At 42.7% G+C, this 23551-nt stretch overlaps 1 protein-coding gene and 1 long non-coding RNA gene across 9 annotated transcripts; both read right to left on the reverse strand.

The window, feature by feature from the left end:
* Window positions 1–303: 303 nt before the first annotated feature.
* Window positions 304–4357, reverse strand: LOC123511661. 8 transcript variants are annotated; one of them, XR_006676901.1, is made up of 3 exons: window positions 4153–4357; window positions 1160–1406; window positions 304–807 (listed from the first exon to the last, which is right to left on the reverse strand). It is a non-coding gene; the product is annotated as an uncharacterized LOC123511661 (long non-coding RNA). The 8 variants fall into 8 exon arrangements; XR_006676899.1 differs by lacking the exon at window positions 4153–4357 and adding an exon at window positions 3104–3167; XR_006676902.1 differs by lacking the exon at window positions 4153–4357 and adding an exon at window positions 3016–3034.
* A 6997-nt stretch (window positions 4358–11354) lies between these two features.
* LOC123511248 (MAP kinase-interacting serine/threonine-protein kinase 1-like) lies at window positions 11355–17998 on the reverse strand. The gene is made up of 5 exons (XM_045266960.1): window positions 17671–17998; window positions 15648–15773; window positions 15437–15534; window positions 14435–15255; window positions 11355–14252 (listed from the first exon to the last, which is right to left on the reverse strand). The coding sequence occupies exons 1-5, from the start codon at window positions 17678–17680 to the stop codon at window positions 14030–14032; spliced, it is 1278 nt and encodes a 425-aa protein (XP_045122895.1). The 5' UTR covers window positions 17681–17998; the 3' UTR covers window positions 11355–14029.
* Between the last annotated feature and the right edge of the window lie 5553 nt (window positions 17999–23551).

Raw genomic sequence — 23551 nt, forward strand, 5'->3', positions numbered from 1 at the left:
AAATAACGAGTAATTTTACTTTTTTTTTTGTGTTGCTTATGAAAAAAAAAATTCAATTAAACAAACCATTTTATTCTTTTTTTGTGTTGCTTATGATAGAAAATTTCAATTAAACCATTGTGATTTAAAAAAAAATCAAACCATAGTTAGTTAGTAGTTAGTGTTTTCTTTCTGCCATGTTATTTGTTGAGTTTGTGTGAGAGGTTAATGGCAATATTGGTGTGTCAGTGACGTAAGCCACCTTGATGCGACTAAACTACCCACAAATATTCCCAGGAAAGGAAATTTACCAAAACTAAAAAATTTCTTCACAATTTATTCAGTAGTGACAACAGCTCATACATAGTACAGTGACAACACAATGAGGCAGTGAAGACAAACTAGTTTATTACAATGGAATAATGGCACCACCACACCTGTCCAGTCCAAGTACATACACCACCCACAATGAGTGAGAAGACCGACTGCCACGCCGACCCGCAACTCACCCCCCCCGCCCCCCCAACACCACCAGTACGTGATGGCCGTGCAGAATCCTTGCTGGTGGTGGTGGTGGTGGTGGCGCGGCGGGGACGGCAGCGGCAGGTGTTGAGTGGCAGAATATGTGCGATGCGAAGCCGAATCTCTCGCTGGACGACGGCGGTGGTGGTGGTAGGCGTTTGCTGGGCCGCTGGGGTGCGCTGCGAGGCAGTCTCAGCGGCGACGATGGTGGCGTTGGGTCAAGTGAAGGCCATGCGAAGCCGGAGTCCTTCCCTGATGGTGCAGGAGTCTAGGGATCGCTGCACTCAGGCCTTGGATCGCCAATGCCTGTAATGGACAACGAAATGAACTGATTATCTCCACATCTACCACGCCACACTCCTACAATACACACTTCACTGCCTCAATCAGCCTCACTGGCCTTCCTCTCTCGTTATAACAGTTACACACTTAATTCTCCCAGCTTCTCCCGTGTTTACGTGTATCAATAGCATCCCGGCCCTTTAAGGTCATAACACTCGCATCCCATCATTCTCACATCTCCCACGCCAGTCTGGGTAAGCCACACCACGTCACACTCCTTCAAAACTTCCCCCCCACCCGATCCTCGCACATCCACACAACCAATCTTGACACATTCATCTACCTGGTTAGTGAAATCTTCCCTGCTGTCACCTACTATATAGTTCTCGTCACCAATCCGCCTCCGCACCACACCTGCCTGGCTATCACCCACTCAGCGGCGGCGTTAAGAGTACGTAGTGTGTGGGCGCGATGCAAGACAGTCCTTCCCTGATGTTGGGTCGGCGAGGCAGAGGTGTTGACAGTGGGCGTTGTCGGTGAAGGCGTAGTGCAAGGTAGAATCTCTCCTTGATACTAGAGGGGCCGCATTTTCGCTGCGAGTCAGGCCTTTGGATCGTCAACACCTGTAATGGACAAAAAACATATGAACAAAACAGCATTATCTTTTCACTATCTCATCTAACACGCCACATTGTCTTAAGCCCCCCCATATACGCAACGTAAAATAGCTACGGTTCAAGTATGGTTCAGTATAATTGGGCAGTTAATGTAGCGTGACTGGGTATTTTTTTGGTTTGCGCAGTTGAACAGAACCATAACATAATATCCAACGTGCTTGATATTTTCGCGGCTTGTGGCTGTACCATAACCCAGACCATAACCGTGAGCGGGTGTTTTCATCACCTTTGCTCAGTTTTGACTAAAGGAACTCTAGAGTAGGTTCGCTCATCCACTCGCAAGTAATTGAAATAATCGACATGTTCCAAACGAAGTTCATTTAACAATCCTTCATGCGATAAGCTATCCCTCTTCAAAAGCCATGGCTTGCACCATCTTTATTTTTTTTTCTTTGTAATGTAAGTGCCAGCGCTACATTTACTAAATCGTCAGATGAAAAACCGACATCTTTCAAATTCAAAATGAGAAAAACTGAGCCAAAGAATGTAACGTGAGTGGCCTACCCACACGGGTATAGGTTTGCGCAGTTGACCATACCATAAACCTACCATTGCTAAAGACTTGCGTGAATGGGGGGGGGCTTTAAAACTCTTCCACTGCCTCAACTCACTCGTGAACCTCTTAGTCCATTCTCACTTTTATTCCACATATCCATCATTTTCGTCCTTTCCACTCCACTTCCCTATCACAACATACTCGTAGTCGTTATGAATAACTAAGTGTAACGCCTTTACAACAAGTCTTCCATTCACAACTACCATTTCAGTCCATTCACATTACTACTTCAGAACGACTGATGGCTCTATCCCCAAGCGTGCCGTGACGTTTCAGCACTAAAACATGTTTTACATTGAATGGTACACTGGTTCACAGCACATTTGATGTACTGGTTCACAGCACATACGACGAAACTGTGGCTGAAGCGTCACGCCACCCAACCACTCCCTCACACCTCACACAAAGCAACACCCTACAACTCTAACAACCCCACACGCAGCTCATGACACCGCGACTCGTGACACTGCGCCACAGCTCAGTGAGGAGAGACCGAGACACACTAAGGGAGACCTAAGCCACTACAAACACCCTGCAGCCTTGCTACCAATACACAACCAAGCCCTGTCGTGGACACGCCTACACAACGCTGTTAGTATGTGGCGCCCTCAACAAACATGTCACGAGGCGCTTTATTAATAGAACACTAAAGCGTACCATGGTTTCATTACGGAAAGGCAACTTCCAATGCCGATTAACTTTTATCAAATAGAAAACTGATGTTAAGACGGCAATAAACAGACTTCCACGAAGTCGGGCAACACTTCTGTCCGATAAAACACACCAAGGAACTTAAAAACACCCCTGTTCATCAGAAACAGCTAGGCAAAGGACACACACCACACACACACACACACACACACATCCCACATCCACACACACACACCCACACCCACCCACACCCACATCCACACACACACCCACATCCACACATCCCCCCGCTGTACAGGGTCTAACGTGCCTTCCAGACACACACAACAACGCCACGCGAGGACTGACCAGGCCAGCACACAAACACCTTACAAGTTCAACTGGTGAAGAGGCAGTGCGCCAGCCAGACACACTTATCAGCGCGCACACATCTCACCTGGACAACGCCCACAGTAGAAATCGTTCGCGTGTGCCTCGCTACTTGCCGCTTCACCTCCTCCTCCTACTCCCCCCTCCCCCGTCCTCCTCCCTCCCTTGTTTGCAGTACAGACACTTAAGGACTAACTAACCACACTCGGTGAGCATCGTTCAATACAATCATTGTTACCGTTGGCAGCCCACGCCACGCCACGTACTACGGCTGTCAAAACCTCCTCACTCGCCTCACACATTCCATTACGTATAGCTTTATGTCTACCCATTTATCTGTCTGTCTATCCCACTATCTATCTATCTGCCTATCTACCTTCATACATACATACATACATATATATATATATATATATATATATATATATATATATATATATATATATATATATATATATATATATATATATATTATTGTCATAGTTATTATTATCGTTATCATTATCATTGTTAACATGATTACCATTGCTATTATTGACATTATTATCATTATCATTGTAATAATAATAACAATAATAATAATAATAATAATAATAATAATAATAATAATAATAATAATAATAATAATAATAATAATAATAATAATAATAATAATAATAATAATAATAATAATAATAATAATAACAATAATAATTATTATCATTATTATTATTATTATTATTATTATTATTGTGAGGACATGTCACATTAGTGAACTGTCAAGACACATAATCCTTTAAGCAGCCAAACCAACGTCTCCATATTTTGCTGCACTAATCATAAGCACGTCGGCCCACAGACATGGCGCCTAAATACTATTGCCAATGCTCATCATGCTCAAATGAGAAAGTGACAGTTTGAACAGCTTGTTTCAGCGAGGCGGGGATGCCACCTGGGCCCTGCCACCAGTGTTAATGAACACAGACACACACCTAATTATTCGTCAAACAATGTCATGGTGATGATGATGATGTGGTGGTGAGGCAGGTGGTGGTGTTCCAGGGTCCAGTACAAACCAGCCTGGGTTGACTCCTTACCGTGCCAATTATAACTTAACCGCACTCACCGACTCCTCACCTCTCCCTCACTCCCGCTGTGTCCCTCACCGTGAACTGACGCATGTCCTGTCCTGTACTTGCTGCCTTGCTTCTTAACATTTGTTCATTGAATCATACAACTTCATGCAGAGACCTGAGCTGGAGTCACTCTGAAATACTCTCCAAACTTCCCTCGACGTCCATGTCTGGCTCTGAAACAAGATGATGATAGTCACGGTTCACCACATTCCACTCATTTCATATTTGCTTGATAGACACAACAATTCCTTGGCCTCTTATCATTCAAGGCTAAAGATAACATTAATAATTTCTCTTCCTCCACCTTCCCCTCTTCCTCCTCCTCCTCCACGTCAGGAAGGGTCAAGTCAAGCAGCCTCCACCACAGCGAATGTCTCCCCTACCATCGCACCGCTGTCAACCTAACCATGGTGCGTCGTGTTTTATTTATTTATTTTTCTTATGCATTGAAGAGTGCCAGCCAAGGGGAAAAATGGAATAGATTAAAAAAAAAAGGCCCGCTTGAGTGGTGGCTCTCTAAATAGTGTAAAAGCGTCAGCCAAACTTGTGGAGCAAATGCCTCGATACCTCTTAAAAGAAGACAAGTCGTAGGAATTCGGAAATACAGATGCAGGGAGGGAGTTCCAGAGTTGTCCAGTGAAAGGGATGAATGATTGAGAGTACTGGTTAACTCTTGCGTTAGAGAGTTGGAGAGAATAGGGATGAGAGGAAGAAGAAAGCCTTGTGCAACGAGACTGGGGAGGAGGGAGGAGGGGAGGCATGCAGTTCGCAATATCAGAACAGTTAGCATGAAAATAGCGATAAAAGATAGAAAGAGATACAACATTACAGCGGTGAGAGAGAAGCGTCTCCCCGTGTGAAGCGGCCTCAAGGCAACTCTCCTTCCTATCATTTGTTTTTGTGGAGCAAACTCACCATTGGAGGTAGTTCATGCTGCCAAACCATCACGTGCGTCGTTTGAGATTTTATTAGAGTAATTCCTTAGAAAATCACCCTGCGATAGGCTTATATAAGTGAAAAGTGTCTCTGTGTTGGGGGGGGGGAAAGTGATGCCCTGACACCGAGGATTACTTACATAGGCCTGTGTGTCAGCATCAGCAGGCCTACGTATGTGTCAGGGAGCCGTGTCACCATTGTAAGTACTGCCAGTCATTCATGTTGACTCTCTCTCTCTCTCTCTGAATAAGTGTTGTTGTTTTTTTCTACATAATTTTCTGCACGTAATGGATCGCTTAATAAAACATTTCTCTTTTTTATTTTCTTCTTCTCTTCCTTATTACACTTTAGTGAGCCTTTTTTTTTTTTTCGTTCATTTTGTTGTTCCTGGCCCAGCTTACTTTTCGATAATGAACAAACAATTCCCTCTTGATTTGATTGGAACCCATCGGACTCCCGTGAATCAATGAATAGTGCAGGTCAGTTCTTAGCAGAGTACGTCGTGGAATCTGGTGGCGATGGGCGGGAGAGTCAAGGCCAAGCAAACTCCGCTGACTACTCTCTCTCTCTCTCTGACTGACCCGCACGTGACCGAGAGTATGGCGTGAAAGAAAACGCTGAGGTTGCTTGTTGAGAAATGAATGGGACACTTAACTAGCTTTTTGTCAAGGATGCTTGTAAGCGAATGGTGGGCCTGCATAATATAGTAGGTGGGTTGATGCTATGGGAAACGTTATATCTAGGTTATTTTCATGTTTTCTTGTGTGTGTGTTGGGGGATTTGAAAGTTGTCTTCTTCTTTTGTTGGGGAATGTTGACGTATGTACTGTATATATCTAGGATGTTTATGCGTATATTTGTTTCTTAAAGGAGAGAGAGAGAGAGAGAGAGAGAGAGAGAGAGAGAGAGAGAGAGAGAGAGAGAGAGAGATTTTCTTGTACTCCCCAAGTCTTAGTTAATAATAACAATAATCAATGAAAAGAAAAGAAGTAAAGAGAGAGAGAAAAAAAAAACGATATTTATACAACCTAAACAAACTACACTCCATCATTACTCTACACACACATCACTCTGCCCTACATACATGTAAAAATAAATAAACAAACATATGTAGACAAATATATAAACTACTGACCCTTATTCCTAACCCTCAGACAGTTGGCAACACACAGCTGCGCAGCATTACGTGGGGCACAGCGCACGACTGCTAGGGTAGGCTAAGGGAGAGGCGGTGTTTGAAGGTCGTCGCCAGGGCGGTACGCGGCGCCACCACCAAAGCTAACATCATCTGAGGCAAGGAGAGAGGCAATGAACGACCCGCAGTGCTCTCAGTGACGCGGAGATAACAGGGAGCGTGATGGACAGAGGAAGCATGGCCAGAATTTTGTCTCATGTGATAAACGAGAGGAGAGTTATCTGAGCTGGGAATCACGTATGCAAGCAGACTGATTCTCTCTCTCTCTCTCTCTCTCTCTCATTTTGTATTACTTGTCCAAGGAAACACGTGCAGAAGTTATTTTATTTTTTCTATTATCATATTTTCTATCTTATTCAGTTTACTTTTTATCAATCATTAATCAATAACCTTGCTATTACTTATTATTTATGACACCTGTTGTCCTTCATGACTCATTAATTTCACCATCATCATCACTGCATTTCACTCGTTTATCTATCAATTTCCTCATTTTTAACACTGCATGCAGCAAAATAACTAAACAACAGACCCGTTCTCTCAGGAACAGCATATGCATACTAAAATCAAGCCACGTTGAAATTATGTACGATAGACTGAATGAACAACAACAGCATAACATTTATTTTAGACAGGTACGAATAACACGCACAGAGAACAAGAGCATGAAGGACGAGGGTGAGCTGAGGCGGGGCGGGACATCAAGGACGCTGGAGCCATGTGGGTCATAACAGACAGGTGACGCAGTAGGCTAAACAACTCTCTCTGGTCTGCAACATGTACCTGCAACACTATCTCTACCACTAACACCACCTCCACCACTACTGTTATTACCACCAATGCTACCACCACTCTTAATACTTTTACTGCTATTGCCACAACTACTACTACTACTACTACTACTACTACTACTACTACTACTACTACTGCTACTTTTAACAGGCTCTATTGGAAGCGGTTACGAGTTTTTTCAGGGTATTTTTTTTTTTTATGGTTTTAATCTAATGGTGGTTTAGAATACGTGGGTGACGCAATAGTCTCACTTTTACTACTACTCTGCAACACATTGGTCAAATATATCGGGGTCATGGGAGCATTTCTATTTATTTTAAACAGGTTGTACTAGGAGTTTACCGATTTTTATTTAAATTCATTAATTTATTTTTCTTTAGGGTATTCATGATTCAATTGATAGGTTACACAGGCATAGGTGACGCAATAGTAGCCTATATTTCTCCAACTATGCACCACTATTCTAACACACGTCGTGGTCTACTTCTGCAGCTTTTAACAGGCTTGACTGGGAGTTATCGAGGGTCTTCTTGATTCCCGTGATAGTTTAACAAAAGCAGGTGACGCACTAGCCCACTTCCCACAGCTCTACACCACTCTCAAATAGTGTATCAGGGAGCACTTCTAATAGTCTTAATAGGCTCTACTGGAAGTTAATAGTAAGCTTCCTAGGTTGCTTTTCGTGATTCTGTTGCAGGTTGAACAGTCTGTGTTGCTAACAGATAAAAGGCCAATGAGAACCTGAGTAATTATCCCTGTGGGCTCTTGAAAAATTTTTATACGAGATAAGTGTCTTGAATAGAGCTAAGTTTGTATCCTGGCACTGAACGCACACGTCAAACTGCCTCATAATACCAGTTCTCAACAAAAACCACTTCAAAACAGAGTGTAATTAACCGTTAAAGTTTCAGCGCTCAAACAAGCTCACCAATTCACTCGTTCATACTTATGAAGATGATAAGGGCGTGGAGCATCAGGATGTTATACAGTATTGGATGTCAACATAATAGACCCATTACGTAATGTTCTTTTTTCCGTGAAACTCCAGCATTCGACCATGCTCAATAACTCAGCCATTTAAAGATTATTAATAGAATGAGGACAAGGTAAAACAAATCAGATTAGCCATGTATGCATTGTGTCTTACGAAAGTGATCCACCAACACCACCATCCCACGCTGAGATTTACTTGAGAAGTCCTTGGTTGTGATAAAAGAGAGATGAAGCAGTCACCCACCTCTTACTTAGATTAGATAGACATCACTGGATCTTTCCCGTCTCTTACGAAAGTGATGCAACGCCGCCGCCGCCACCACCATCAATCTGCGCACTGATTTCTTTGGTGAGGATCTTAGGGCACGGAAATCCCCTTGCTTTGTTACTGTCTGCTAATGTAAATACTACTGCTGCTGCTGCTACTATTACTACTACTTGTACCCCTACTCCTACTACTACTACTACTATTGCTACTACATGCTACAATCTAACCACTCGGAAGCACAGGCAACTTATATACAATGACTAGCATATTAACGAGGTAGTCAATGAGAAACAGTACATTAAGCCTGTTTAGGATGCCACTGGTGACTTCATAACAAGACCTGGGTGAAGGAGAAGCCTCGTTACCTCACCATCCGGCTCAGTACACAGGTAAGTAAGCAAAGCGTCTCATGAATCAAGACAGAAGGAACCATACTCGAGAAAAGAGTAGCCGAGTTTAGAGATGAAGCTGGCAAGTGGTAATGGGTACTTATGTTTTGTTTAGGGACTGCCACGTTTTCTTTACCTTCTATTATCTTCCTTATCTTTCTTAATACAACTTTTCCTTTTCTACATCCTTGTATTGTTTCCGTATTTTCTTATATTCTTAAATATTACACTCAGCGTATTTTAGCTCACTTCCACACATCCACATCATGAACACTAATCCATCTATTCTATCTAACTTAGTCGTCCTTGCATGAATGGGTACGCCTCTATAAAGGGACTAAAATCAACCAGGGCGTGATGGAACGAGGAGGCTGCGAGGAGATAGAGTTGTGAAAGGAGCACAAGTGACGTCTCTCTCCCTGTTACCGCTCACACCACTCACCCCCGGGACAGGCAAGACTGGCGTGACCCTGAAGAAGCCAAACCGCACCATCATCCTCAGAGGCCCCAACGCCATCTGAATCACAATAGGCGTGACTATTTGACTACTACCTTTGCTGATGTTGCTGCTGCTGCTGCTGTTGCTGATGTTGCTGCTGCTGCCGATGTTGCTGCTGCTGCTGCTGCTGCTACTACTACTACTACTACTACTACTACTACTACTACTACTACTACTACTACTACTAGCACAACCACTACCACTACTACTGCTGTTGCTACGAACACTACTACGTAGATTATATTTCTTGTGCTACTTCTTCAAACTACTTCTAAAACAAAATTATAATGATGATAGCGATAATAATAATAATAATAATAATAATAATAATAATAATAATAATAATAATAATAATAGCAGTAATAATAATAATAATAATAATAATAATAATAATAATAATAATAGCAACAACATTGGTAGTAAAACAACAATAATAAATAAAAATTATAATAATAATAATAATAATAATAATAATAACAATGCATTCTGTACTACGCCATCATTTGCCATAAATGTGATAAGTTACATTACAGACGAAAGATAATGATATGCAATGTGTGTGTGTGTGTGTGTGTGTGTGTATGCCTCGGGGCGGAGATTCCATTAAGTTTGACTCGTACATTTTTTTTTCGCGGGATTCATTTTCTCACACCAGTTTCTTATCTTCCGTAAAAAAAAAAAAAAAAAAGAACGAAGTGTCATTTTTTACTTTTTTTTTTGGTATGATTAATGAACTTTACATAATTATCGTCTCTGATTTGCTGCTATTGTCTATTTTCATACATATCTTCATTTGTTTGGCTTTTACAATTTGGTTACTTAATTTTTCTTCAGATTTTCCTATCGTTAAATACTTTAGGTTGTATCATACATAGTTATCTGCAACCTAATTTATTATTTATATTATTATTACATTTTTTCTCCAGTCCCCTTCTGCCATTTAATCTATTTGTTTTCCTTCATATTATTCCATTAATGAATCGATTACGTTGACCTTGCATCTGGTAGCACATGCTCTCTCTCTCTCTCTCTCTCCACCATTCTACGTACAGTATACTACTTTAGCGGGTTTTCTAATCTTTCAGCGCTTCCTGTCAGGTAGATTCCCGGTGGTAACACACAGCATAACAGGTTCAAGGCAGGTAGGCAGCGTGGCGGGCGTAGCACATTTAGCAACTCATGCCAGGTAACGTGCGACTCCACCTGACTTGAGGAATGTTTAAACTGATCGTGTAAACTCCGTAGATTTATATGAGCTGGGTTTCAACCGTCACTATGCTATGAAACACTGAAATTCGCATGAATTTCCCCCAGTAAGCTACACTTTACTTACCTTTCTTTCCTTGCTGCTTCTCTCGTTTCTCCACCGTCAGTCCTGCAATTAAGAGGTTTTCTTTAATTCTACATAAACTCAATCAGGAACATTACGATTCAAGGGTTAACAAGTATCTTGGAGTCGAATAATTTTTAAAGTTATATAGCTATAACAAAACTGAAAATGTGGAGAAATATACAGGCCCAGTGACTCAACAGCACATTCTCGTAGCAAACCATATGCATTGCATTCCACGACAAATCCCATTAAGCACAATGAAAATAAAAAAAATAAAGCAAAATATGGAAGGAGCGGGGACAGCAGTGGCGTCGTCACCACCACTCAGGCAGGACGCCCTGGCTCCGTGGCAGAGCTGGCTGTCTGTCATCTTCCCCCACGTGACGGGACCGTGCTGGGCTCACTCTCTAATCCTGCAGTGGTTGAGATACTACCATGTAGCACGGGCCTTGGCAACGCCGTCGTACATAGTAACTCTTACACACACACACACATTACAACTAGGTAAATACACCGCATACTGCACAGAGGATCTGGTGTGCAGTCTACAAGTCTAATGTCCCGAGATAATAAAAGTCTCGCCGAACTGTAATGTCACCCATAACTTGTCACACGCGAGATACTCAAACTTCAAGGTCTCCTGACACTTACCAATCCATGACTCCACTCACCCATGGGTCATCCACTGCACAATCTTCTCTTTCAAAGGGAGTATTCAAAACGAATCCTCGTGATCCAAGGCAACCAAAGCTATTCAATACCAAACCTTGTTAAGAGTAAAGATAAGTAAACAAATGTGTTTAAAAAGATAACTTTTTATTTGCACTTCTTCCCTGCTGCTGCTGCTCTTTTTATTGTTGTTGTTGAGTGAGCACAGGGCACAGTACAAGATACAAGTTGACTTTCTTTTTCACAGTACAATTCCTTTTACCAAAACAAATCGCCAATCGTACCATCAGAACTTCAATGCAGGTACACCAGACGTTGTATAATTACACATTGGCCTCCCTATTCTTTTATAATTATACAATATAAATTCTCAATTCACATAAGTTTTGATAATCTTCATACATCTTTTCATTTGCTATTGCAAGATCTTTGTGATGAGACTAGCTAATGCGGGCTGTTTTGAACAGTGAGAACTCCTAGCATCGCCCTGGATGAGGGTCGGCTCAGCTCGTCTCTTTGCACCAAGGGCGAGAAGGGGGCCGCTTGTATGTAAAGGTGTTGTTCTCTCCTCACGTACTGCCTTGGTGGCTGTACAACGGGAAGACAAGGATGACGGATGAAGCAGCGTGGTCGGTCCTTGAGCTACTATCGCATGAAAACTCAACTCCCACTCCGTAATTAACAAACAACACACGATGCTTAACACTTTCTTCAAACCACTAGAAATCACTACACCACTTATTGAACATCGGCAACATTATTTCTAACAACGCTCACCACAAATGTGGTTAACGCTATTGTGTTGTTTGAAAATTAGGTCTCTATGATGGGTGGATGAAAGGAAACACTGGGTTTGTTTATGAAAAAATAAATTATGAACAAGTATAGGGGAGGGTGATGAATTGATGCAACCTTGATAACAGGTTGCAAATAATGAGATCAATGATACAAGACAAGAGGAGCACGAGGGAAACATGGAACAGTGTTGTGGACCGACCGCGCAGCGGGTGACAAAAATGTGGGATGAGGAATGTTAGGGGGGAAGGCTTTAGGCCAGCATGGGAATGGCACAGGTCCCATGGCCACACTTGCCCAGACACTGCTATACCAAGTTACAAAGCTTTGAGTACAAGAGTGCCATGGCAGCTCTAGACAACAGACTACATCAGCCTCCAAAGACATCTCTACAAGACTAGTCTGTTACATCTCAGCCTGTCTGGGGTGAGCGCCTTGGCTGGCCTGGACAAACCTAGCTGACCTAAAGATGCCCCAAAATGTCTTCAAAACTAGTCTTTACCTTACAAATTGAAAGGTAATCTATGAATACCTTTTCAAATACAAGGTAAGGTACTAGGTAGATGACAAATAAAAAAAAATAAATAAAAAATAATAATAAAAAAATAAAAATAAAAAACGGAAGGGGTCCACTCCGACCCCGCAGGAAACTGAACCCTTTCTTTTTGGCAAATTTATAAAGTAATCAACTCTTACTTTTTATCTCCTATTCCAATGTATAAAAAGATAGAAAACAGTAACAAAAACGTAATTCTACGGGACCAGTGTGTGTGGATCGTGCGGGATGGGGCAGCGTGCACACAAGCCATGGCACTCCAGGTACACACATCACTTTGAAGGGCAGCCTCACATGGGTGCCATGCCTGTCCGGCCCACAGGGGGGTCCAGCACAAGCTCCCTGACACTAGGCGACACCAGAGGGCTTGGCTCGGGAACAATTCCTTCCCTACAATGGAGTGAGTGGCAGCAGGTTGCCAAGCTGCTCCTAACACAAGGTCAATAGCAGCTCTAACTGGCACCGAGAATAATAGCCGGCTGACCTGTTGCTGTGTGATCACTCATCACTCCCACCAGTCTGCTGGATGATACAGCGCTCTAGCCAACTTATGCTAGAGCGTTCCGTGCATTCATTAATGCGACTAGAACCAACAAGCTTGATGCTGAAGCCACTTTAGATAATAATACAATGTAAATGATTGAAGCTGAACTGCCCTGAATTAACCCTCTGGCTTGTCTGGACCTAATTTTCATTCACCTGAAATCAATGCTCTTTTGAAAACACCTAACAAATTTGGGACTCAAATGTCATATGATGACACGTGAAAGCGTAGGCACTTACTGGGTTTACAACTATCAACTTAAGTTACTAAGCACCACACACAAAGAGAAACATTATTCCAAGCAATATTACAATTGGGTCCTTTTTTGAACTTACACACTAATAAGAGTTATCACAATGCCCACTCCTAGCGATCCACACACACCACCCTCTGGGGGGAGCAAGCCACACCACCGTACATTTCATAAACCTAATTTATAGTATCAGTCAGGACAGATTCAGAGGATTTTCTTAATAATCTTTGTACTTAATTTGTTGGTTGTAGCCCACACTGTTTTCATTATTGGCACGCAAATCTCAAGAACTGATCTTAATGTCCTGAACTCAATCAATAAAGCATATCATATGAAAATATATTTCAAATTTTGTGCCTACACATATAAACTTAAGACAAATCTTTTTTTATTTTTTCTTATATTTGATCATTAATGAGCTGGCTAAACCTCCATTAAATGTTATTATTGTAATATTACAAGATAGAAAAACCTGAGGCTTAGTATGACAGTTCCCAGCCTCCCTGACAGCCAGACTCTTTGTGTTGCACAAAGATTCTTGCCGACAGACCAGCACAGGGCACTCTAAGCCTAATCAAGAATGAAAAACAAATGGTGCCGTGCACAGCTAGTGCTGAGACTCGGCACCTGACCCTGAGTGACTGGCGGGAAGGCCAGCTAACCGGTGGCAGTGAGGAGGTGCTCCGTGTTGAGGCTGAGAGAACGCAGGCGCCGCTGAGCGAGCCGTGACTCTGATGGCGGTGACAGGCCAAAGGGCGGCTCGTCCCCGTGCATGTTCTCGCACTCCTCATCTTGGTTCATGCTGAAGTGCTGCAGCAGTACCCTGTTGAGTGCCATGCAGGACTCGGCAAACAAGGACAGCTGGTGTGCACTGTGGTTCCTGGAAAGCAACAGAAGTAGTTAGCTTCTTGTTGGTTGAAGTATTGGTAAGATCTTTCTTATATTTTAAAGAGAGGTACTCCAGAAACTACGGATCGGAAATAAACCCAAGGTATTCATCCATTTGAATTTTGATTATTGAACTTCCACTACCACGAACATAAACTTGCAGTTTTAACTTACTTTCTGATAATGTTAGGAGTCTCCAGGCAGGTGGTGGGGCCTCCATTCCTGATCCAGGGATGAGCCAGGACCATCTCTGCAGACAGTCTCTGGGAGGCGTCCTTCACCAGCAGCCTTTTAATCAGGTCCTTTGCTTCCTCACTGATTAAGGACCACTCAGGTTTGGGGAATTCATAGCTGCCATCCTGAATGTTTGTAAAGAGGAGATCCTGACACTGAGGGCAGGCTTCCCCTCTCTCCCAGCCACAATCTTCCCCACAGTTGCCACAGAAGGGAGGATAGCCACAAAGGAGAATATAGGTCACCACGCCAAGGGACCACAGATCGCACCGCTTGTCATATGGTCCAGCATCATCATTAATAAAGCCCTCCACAACCTCCGGAGCCATGAACTCAGCAGAGCCCACTGGTGTCAGCAGCTGTGGAGTTGCCAATGGTGAGCTCAGATTGGAGTTGAACTTAATCCCGGAACCAAGATCAAAATCACAGATCTTCACGGGGCAAAGCTGGTCAGGGTAAACGCAGAGAATGTTTTCCGGCTTGAGATCCCGGTGAGCAATGCCCTTGCTGTGGAGGAAGGCCAAGGCAGAGGCAAGGTCCCGGATCACCATGGATGCCTCTGCTTCGGTGAAGTGGGTCCTGCGCTGGATGTGGGACAGCAGAGGCCCACCATAGATCTTCTCAAACACTAAGTAGAATTTGTCATCTTCCTCGAAGAACTCCACCAACTGAATGATGTTCTTGTGTCCCTGGCAGTGGTGGAACATCTCAACCTCCTTGAAGACTCGCGTTCGGCTGTGTGATGGTACCTTTTCTATGATCTGTGGGGACAAGAAACATTTACTTAATAAACCTGTATTCTATTGGTTTAATATATATATATATATATATATATATATATATATATATATATATATAATATTGGTTAGGCAACAAATTATACATTAGATTTCATCACCCATCTGAATAGCTATACCAAGTACAAACTTCATTTCAACTCACCTTTACTGCATACTCTATGTCTGTATAGATGTTGACACAAGTCTGCACTGAAGCATATGCACCCTGCCCCAACACCTCACCGGTAAGTTTGTACAGATCTGTTGGAAAGAAAATAGGAACATTATTTTCCTTTGTATGGAGATGGATACTGACAGGTGGAGCTTATCTTTGACCTTATCATGTTTAACTCTGCGAAGGTAGATGAACTCACCACTGAAAACACTGGCAACTAGAGTGGACCCTGAACGCTTCTTCTTCCTCCTCTTACGCCTTTCCTTGGCTTCCTCGCGCACCTGCTCCAAGTTGGTGGTGTCCATTAACACACTTGTCACGTCTCCTGGAGGGACAACAGATACATATTAGTGAGTAAGTGAGAAAAAGTCTGCAAATGCACTTTCCTGTGCACCTGCCAGCTGCAATATTTCAATCTATCTTGTGTCATTCTTGCACCTAAGTTATTACATATATTATAGTCCTCATCTGCTCTCCCGCAACACATACATTCACTCTGGTATGGCTTTGGTGCAACACCTAAGCAAAAAGAATTTCCAAGTCACTTAATTTCCACTAATAAATAATAAGAGAAGTTCAAGAACTTCAAACGCATGATTTCTTCTGAATACTAATTACACGTAACAAACCATCATGTAAAAACCCTGCCATTACTAATATACAGTGGGGAAAACCTCCAGGTGCAACTTCAGGAAATGATTCAGAATAAACAGGCTTCCTCTTAGCAAAGTGCGATCACATGGTGCACCTATTCTTGGCTCCTTCCAACACTGCCACAAGCAAGGGCCGCCAAACCACTCCGCCTTCCGGGCCACCAGCCAACTGTTTGTTACACCTTCAGGCTAAACACGACGGGCAAAAATAGTTCCCTCGTACTGTCCGCTTTGCTACTATATGTCATTATTATAAAACGTGTTCAAAAGAGTCTGAGGACACCACTAAACATCAAATAACACGAAATCACTAACTCGTAAGTTCTAATAAAAAAAAAATAATAATAAATAAATAAGTGCGATTCCCATAGACTTAATCGAGACTGGTGCCAGACAGTGTTCCGTTTGGCAAGCCGTGCGCTACATTGCATCATCCCGCCACTACTGCATCTGGGAAAACTTGTGATGCATTTTTGAACGGAGGAATTAACGTTTAACAATACTCAGGTTAAAAAACAGTAGAACAACGCCGGTAATCCAGTGCGGTGATGTCAATGGGTTATAATGCACAGGAACATGTCAGTGATACCGGTTGTCAAGCAAAGATATTCTGACAAGGTTAAAATGATGTACAACACAACTTGCATGTCACGAGTAGCAAAGACAGGGATGAGCGGCTGCTTGATTTATAAATAAACGTTTACCAGCAGTTCTATCACCTGTGACGTTAACAATCGAATACAAACAAATTTTACCAATCTAGGTTCAAAGAAATTTACAAATAGTGAGGCCTGGTGCGTGCATTGCCAGGGCTGCCTCTCTTCATGACAGCGCGATAGGCCTGTCAATAAGACGCCCTCCAGTGACCCGGTAACTAAGACTACTGCCAGTGTTATTTCATGCCAGCTCTCAGCCGCCCCTCCAAGCCTCAGACGAGTCCCTGCAGCAACATCAATGAGCCTTCGCCTCTCCCCTTCCTGACACCAGCATTTGCATACGGCAGGTCAGGACTTCTCGCGAACATTCGAGAACAGCGGCAGCAGCCAAATTCGGCAATGACAAGAACATGGCCTCGATGGTGACAGCGGTGCCACATCTCACTTCTGCAAGCCTCGCCTCTACGGCCTCTCTCACACACACGCCTTGACATCGATCATTACTACATCTCTAACACACACTCAAACTCATCCTATTACTAACACACCACAAAGCCGTCGCAAGTACGAACATCGATAAGGTCACCTGGGTTGAGAGAAGCGGCACCACCGCCCCACCAGACCCCGGAGGTTCTTTGTTTACTAACAGACAGACGCACTAACACACCTCCCTCCCCGCTGCCTGCCCAGCCCTTTAAATCAACAATTCACACCTCCACACAGCATGCCAGCCTGACACAAGCAGACACACACACCGACATATCAAAAATGTTCATCCAACAAGCAACAAGACGCCCCCAGCCAACTCCACTGTGGCCTGACACCCTTTTTACAGCTTTCGACTTTCACACGGTCAGACATTCATACACACAGACACTATCTGAAATAAAACATGGGTGAGGAAGCTACGTACCTTGCACCATCTTGACGGTTTGTTGGGGGTATCAATGAGCGAAGAATAATATATCACAATCAGCGTGGGGGAAGTGTAATGGAAAAATCACAGATTCTTGAGTTAGCACTTATGCTTGACTAGACCCTCCTTCAAACCGCCTTCGGGGCCTCTTGCACTACCACGATGTCGAACACTTGCCGGCGCCGCACACTCCTGCACGATGTAGTACCAGCCGTGTGTTACCAGCTTTGGGAAGCTAGAAAAAGGTAGGAAAAGATCCCGTGGTGCGCGTACACTCCTATCTATCCATTTCTTTCTCTCTCTGTTGGCGAACTGCGCCAGAATTCCGGCGCCGCGCCCTTATAAAGAACGCCGCCACAATGCGCTAAGATGCCACACACTTCCAGCCACACATCTTTCTCATTGAATTGAAAGAAATGCCAGTATTTTCTAGCCTATTCGGGATTACAGTAACCTCTAATACATAACATATGATGAAGGTTGCTGAAAATTACATAAAATAATGTGAAAGAGGAAGGTTTTCGCCCTATAAGTGGCCGGGCAAAGCAGGACGCGGCGCCGCGGCACGTACACACCTGCCAATATTAGAACCTCTTAATATTTTGTTATTACATCAGCCAACTTGGATGCTTCTCGTTTCTCCAGACGGATCGCTTACTGACTGTCTGACACATCAAAGTGATAATAAAATTTAGTGTTTCTAAGTAAAATAAGCCCTAGAGAACCTGTCAGTGATATGCATCACCATGGCGTTGCTTAACACATGACCAAGGGGAGAATGTACACATTCTGCGTCACACTCAGACTGATTCTTATGTGACACAAATAGCCATCACTTGCTCAAACATATACGTGAAGATCATAGCTCTCAACGAACAGGATGCAGAAATTCCAAACAATCGCGAAAATAACACACCGATCAATTTGCAGGGGGTGACTCCACGCTGGCAGTTGTTGTGGCGTGATCAAGGCTGCCAACACAACCCACGCGGCACACTATTTATAAAGACACTCTGATTCTCAAAACCCGCTCGTCATTGGTTAACACAATAGGTAACACTTAATTACAGACATATTACAACTGCTAACAATAAAGTGCACCCTGGACCAATCTATTGTGTGAATAATCAGAGAACGCTGTAGTTGGTAATCCGTAGTTGCGTAGAAAACTAGAGGGATGGGCGTGGGGGAGGCGCGCCGGTCTCTCCACTCTCCACAGTCTCCAGTCTCTCGGAGGAGGTTGTCCGGAGTCATTGTATCATGCCTCTGCCCTCCAACCAGTCCCCACCACACCGGCGCGCTCTCAACTTAAGAGTCGAGAGACACTGGTCGCACAGGATCAGACAGAGGCAGAAACACTAACAGAGCCCGAAGGAACAGTACATGAAACCAGATAAATAGTAATAAAACCCAGAAAACCTTTAATAACGAGATGTAAGGATTCTGCATCTAGATGAAAAAAAAAAAAAACATCCACAAGGGAGTATCGACTTAGTCTACAGACGGCCTGGACACAGAAGACAGGCAAAGAGGAACAGACACGAGATAAACCATACATACATACAGTTAACCAGAGATTCTCGAGTTATACTAACCTGAAAACAAGGATACTGACTTTAAAGAACACATTGGACTTAACACACACTCTCTCTCTCTCTCTCTCTCTCTCTCTCTCACACACACACGATTGACAAGAACCATACTGTAAACAAAGTAAACTAATGCAAAGCTAGAGGGAGGAGGGAAGAGGAACTGCACTACAAGTACACAAACATTCTCTCTCTCTCTCTCTCTCTGTGTATGTGTCAGAGCAGGGCAAGACTAAATGACGCTAAGTAACAGTAATACAGACAGATAAATGAAAGACGACGCTCATCTCTCGTTTCTCTCCCTCTCCCTCCAAGCAACAGACGTGCAGCATCACCGGCTCTGCATGTGTGTGTGTGTGTGTGTGTGTGTGTGTGTGTCTCTCTGACATGTGTATGGATTATTAACAGCTTGTGATGAAATACTGAGAGAGAGAGAGAGAGAGAGAGAGAGAGAGCGCGAGCTTGCACAGTGGCGGGGTGGTGGCGGCGGAGGTAAGAGGAAGAGGAGTCAGGCAGGACCGAATGACCCCGCTAGGCAAGGGACGCCGAGAGAGAGAGAGAGAGAGAGAGAGAGAGAGAGAGAGAGAGAGCGGTGGGCGAGTTTCACAACATGATTTTCAGTGAATGACTTTCTGGTATAAATAAGCACACACAATTTTGTCATATTTATTGATGACTTACCTTCCACTTAATCCCTCTCTCTCTCTCTCTCTCTCTCTCTCTCTCTCTCTCTCTCTCTCTCTCTCTCTCTCGACCTCCAGACAGTCTATTGTTCACTGTTCAGAGCATCGCAAGTCTGACTACAAAGATTTTCAATTCCACGTGATAAGACAAATTGTTATGGCGTTGAAACATTCGAGATTATTGAAGTATTATTGCATTTGGTGACCTTTAGGAGGGCTTGGGGTAGGTGGAACACGCTCTCGCTCTCTCTTTCTCTCTGACGAAAAGAAACGATAAACATGATAAGGAATATGTGGGAAGAAAGACTTATAAGACGTTATGAAATGGAATAGGAATAAAGGGAGAAGAAAACCGCTGTTGAAATTTATAGACAAAAACATACGAACACTACAAATATTAATCTAAGAAAAAAGAGAAGACCAAATATAAAATCTATTGAAAAAAATAAATGAGAAATAGAAAAAGAAAAAATCGAGAGAAACGAAAAAAAAGATAAAACAACGAACGAATGAATGAAAGGAAGCAGCAAATATTTCATGGATGAGAAAAGAATATGTGCCAAGTCACTTTACTTGGGTATATTGATCTGCTATTTTGCTATAATTCCCTTCGTTTTTATAGTAGTAGTAGTAGTAGTAGTAGTAGTAGTAGTAGTAGTAGTAGTAGTAGTAGTAGTAGTAGTAGTAGTAGTAGTAGTAGTAGTAGTAGTAGTAGTAGTAGTAGTCGTATTAGTAGTAGTCGTCGTAACAGTAGTCGTAGTAGTAGTAGTAGTAGAATAACAACAATAATAAGTAGTTTGAGAAAGCTTACGTATTTTCTAACTAACCATTCTCTCTCTCTCTCTCTCTCTCTCTCTCTCTCTCTCTCTCTCTCTCTCTCTCTCCTTCGGGGCTCCACCCAGCCGAGGAATAAGCTGAAACTAACAAAGAAAGTCCAACCCTGCCCTCCTCCCTCTTCCCCTACCTCTCCCCACTTCTCCCTTCCTCACACCTACCTATATCTTGTCGAATCTCTCTCTCTCTCTCTCTCTCTCTCTCTCTCTCTCTCTCTCTCTCTCAGGTGATACGATGAGAGAGAGAGAGAGAGAGAGAGAGAGACGCCAGCAGGAACCTTCCGGAAAGGGACACATGAATGGCAACACTGCGTAACATGTGGCAACACTGCAAACAGAACACGAAGGAACACAAAGAACGCAGCAGCAGACGTGTTGGTCCTTGTGAGGCTGTTACTGAGAGAGAGAGAGAGAGAGAGAGAGAGAGAGAGAGAGAGAGAGAGAGAGAGAGAGAGACAAAGGAAACGTTGAGAGGAAGAGGGAAGCGAAGGGGGATGGATGGAGGGAGATGGACAGACAAGGAGAAAGAAGAGTGAAAGGGAGAGAGAGAGTGTGGGGGGAAGGAGGAAACATGACGTAATGGAGGAAAAATGGAACATGATATCCTTTGACATCTGGTAAACGAGAGAGAGAGAGAGAGAGAGAGAGAGAGAGAGAGAGAGAGATTAACTACGAGAATGATCTAGAATCTATGAAACTGTCATATACCCCCTCTCTCTCTCTCTCTCTCTCTCTCTCTCTCTCTGAGAGAGAGAGAGAGAGAGATTAACTGCGAGAATAATCTAGAACCTATGAAACTGCTCTCTCTCTCTCTCTCTCTCTCTCTCTCTCTCTCTCTCTCTCTCTCTCTCTCTCTCTCTCTCTCTCTCTCTCTCTCTCTCTCTCTATATATATATATATATATATATATATATATATATATATATATATATATATATATATATCTTTACCCTTAGGCATTAATAAATAATAGCAACTGGTTGTTGTTGTTGTTGTTGTACACGCCGTAATACATCCTCTACACATCCTATACACGCACACCTCTACAATTTCTTATTAACACAATATTTTCATTAGTAATAGTGTGTATAGTAGTAATGCACTTAACATTTCTGTCCTTCCGTGTGATTTCTATTCTCTTTATATTTGATCTACTCATTCCTCTTGTTCACCACACAACTACCAATACAACAACACAACTTCACAACATGCAAGCCTTTCTTTCACGACCTGCACTTCACAACACACAAACCCTTTCTCTTCTCTTACCCATATTCATTTTTTCCAATCATCTTGCCTTGTTTATCCATTTTTCTTTAGTAGTAGTAGTAGTAGTAATGTCGATATGTAGCAGTAGTAGTAGTAGTAGTTTATTGACAAATTGTGTTTAAAAGAATATAGCTCAGTTCATAATGATAGTCAAAGAACACTACTTGATCCTTCTTTTTCCTCCTATATTTGCTTTCTCCTTGTATCATCCTTATTGTCGTTCTTCCTATCATTACTTTCTTATTGCGTCATCCTTATAATCGTTCCTTTTTATCTTTGCTCCTCTTGTTTTATCTTTACTTTTTTCCTTGCGTCATCCTTATTGTCCTTCCTCCTATCTTTGCTTTCTCCTTCTTTTATCTTTATCATCTTTCCTCCTATCTTTGCTTTTCTCCATGTATCATCCTTATTGTCCTTCCTTCGATCTTCACTTTCTCCTTGTATCCTCCTTATTATCCTTCCTTTTATCTTTACTTTCTTCTTGTATGACTTCCTACGACTTGTCTTCTTTTAAGAGGGAGGTATCGAGGCATTTGCTTCCTAATTTTGGCTGACGTTTTTCCCTTTGTAGAGAGCCAGCACTAAAGTGGACCTTTTTTTAATTTTTTTTCCCTTGGCTGACTCTCTTCCCTTCATAAAAAAAAAAAAAAAATTTGTACAATCCTCCTTTATTTTTCTTCTTGTAACATCCTGATTCTCATTTATCTACTATCAAAATCCAGCTTTTTTACTCAGTTCGCATCGAGATTCGAGTCACTGTACAGCTTGTAGTGAAAGAACACCATTTTGTCCATTCTTTTCCTTATTTGTCTTTTTCTTGGTTTTCTCTAGGTGTTGTCCTCAGTGTGACCTTCGACCCCTGCCTTTGCGACCCCCTGGCGGCAACTGACTCACTCGACACGCCAACAGTGATTTCGTTAAGGGGAAAAAGACAAAGGAATAAATAAAACCGTACATTATTGAGATGGAAGGGAAGGGAAGGGAAGGGAAGGGAAGGAAAGGGAAGGGAAGGGAAGGAAAGGGAAGGGAAGGGAAGGAAAATGAAAGGAAAGAAAAGAAAGAAAGGAAAGAAAAGAAGGAGAGAGAGAGAGAGAGAGAGAGAGAGAGAGAGAGAGAGAGAGAGAGAGAGACTGATCTGACCTGACCTGACCTGTTTTGCCTCCTCGTGCCATTAGAAAGTGAAAGTAGACATTATTATTATCTTTATCATCATCATCATCATTATTATTATCATTATTAAACAACAACAACAACAACAACAACAACAACGAGGAGGAAGAGGAGTAGGAGGAGATAGAGGAGGAGGAGGAAAAAGAAAAGAAAAGAAAAAACAAAAAACAAAAAAACAAGAGCTACAGTTACACAGGAATAATGACGGCCGTGATTGGCTTAATGGCGAACAGAGAGAGCGAGAACAACCAATCAGCATCGTTCATCACCATCAGCAACACCTGTGATTGGAGGAGGAAGAGGAGGAAAGAAGAGGAAGATAATGATGAAGAGG

The sequence above is a fragment of the Portunus trituberculatus genome, chromosome 31, assembly GCF_017591435.1.
Source record: "Portunus trituberculatus isolate SZX2019 chromosome 31, ASM1759143v1, whole genome shotgun sequence".
In the NCBI taxonomy this organism is placed as follows: domain Eukaryota; kingdom Metazoa; phylum Arthropoda; class Malacostraca; order Decapoda; family Portunidae; genus Portunus; species Portunus trituberculatus.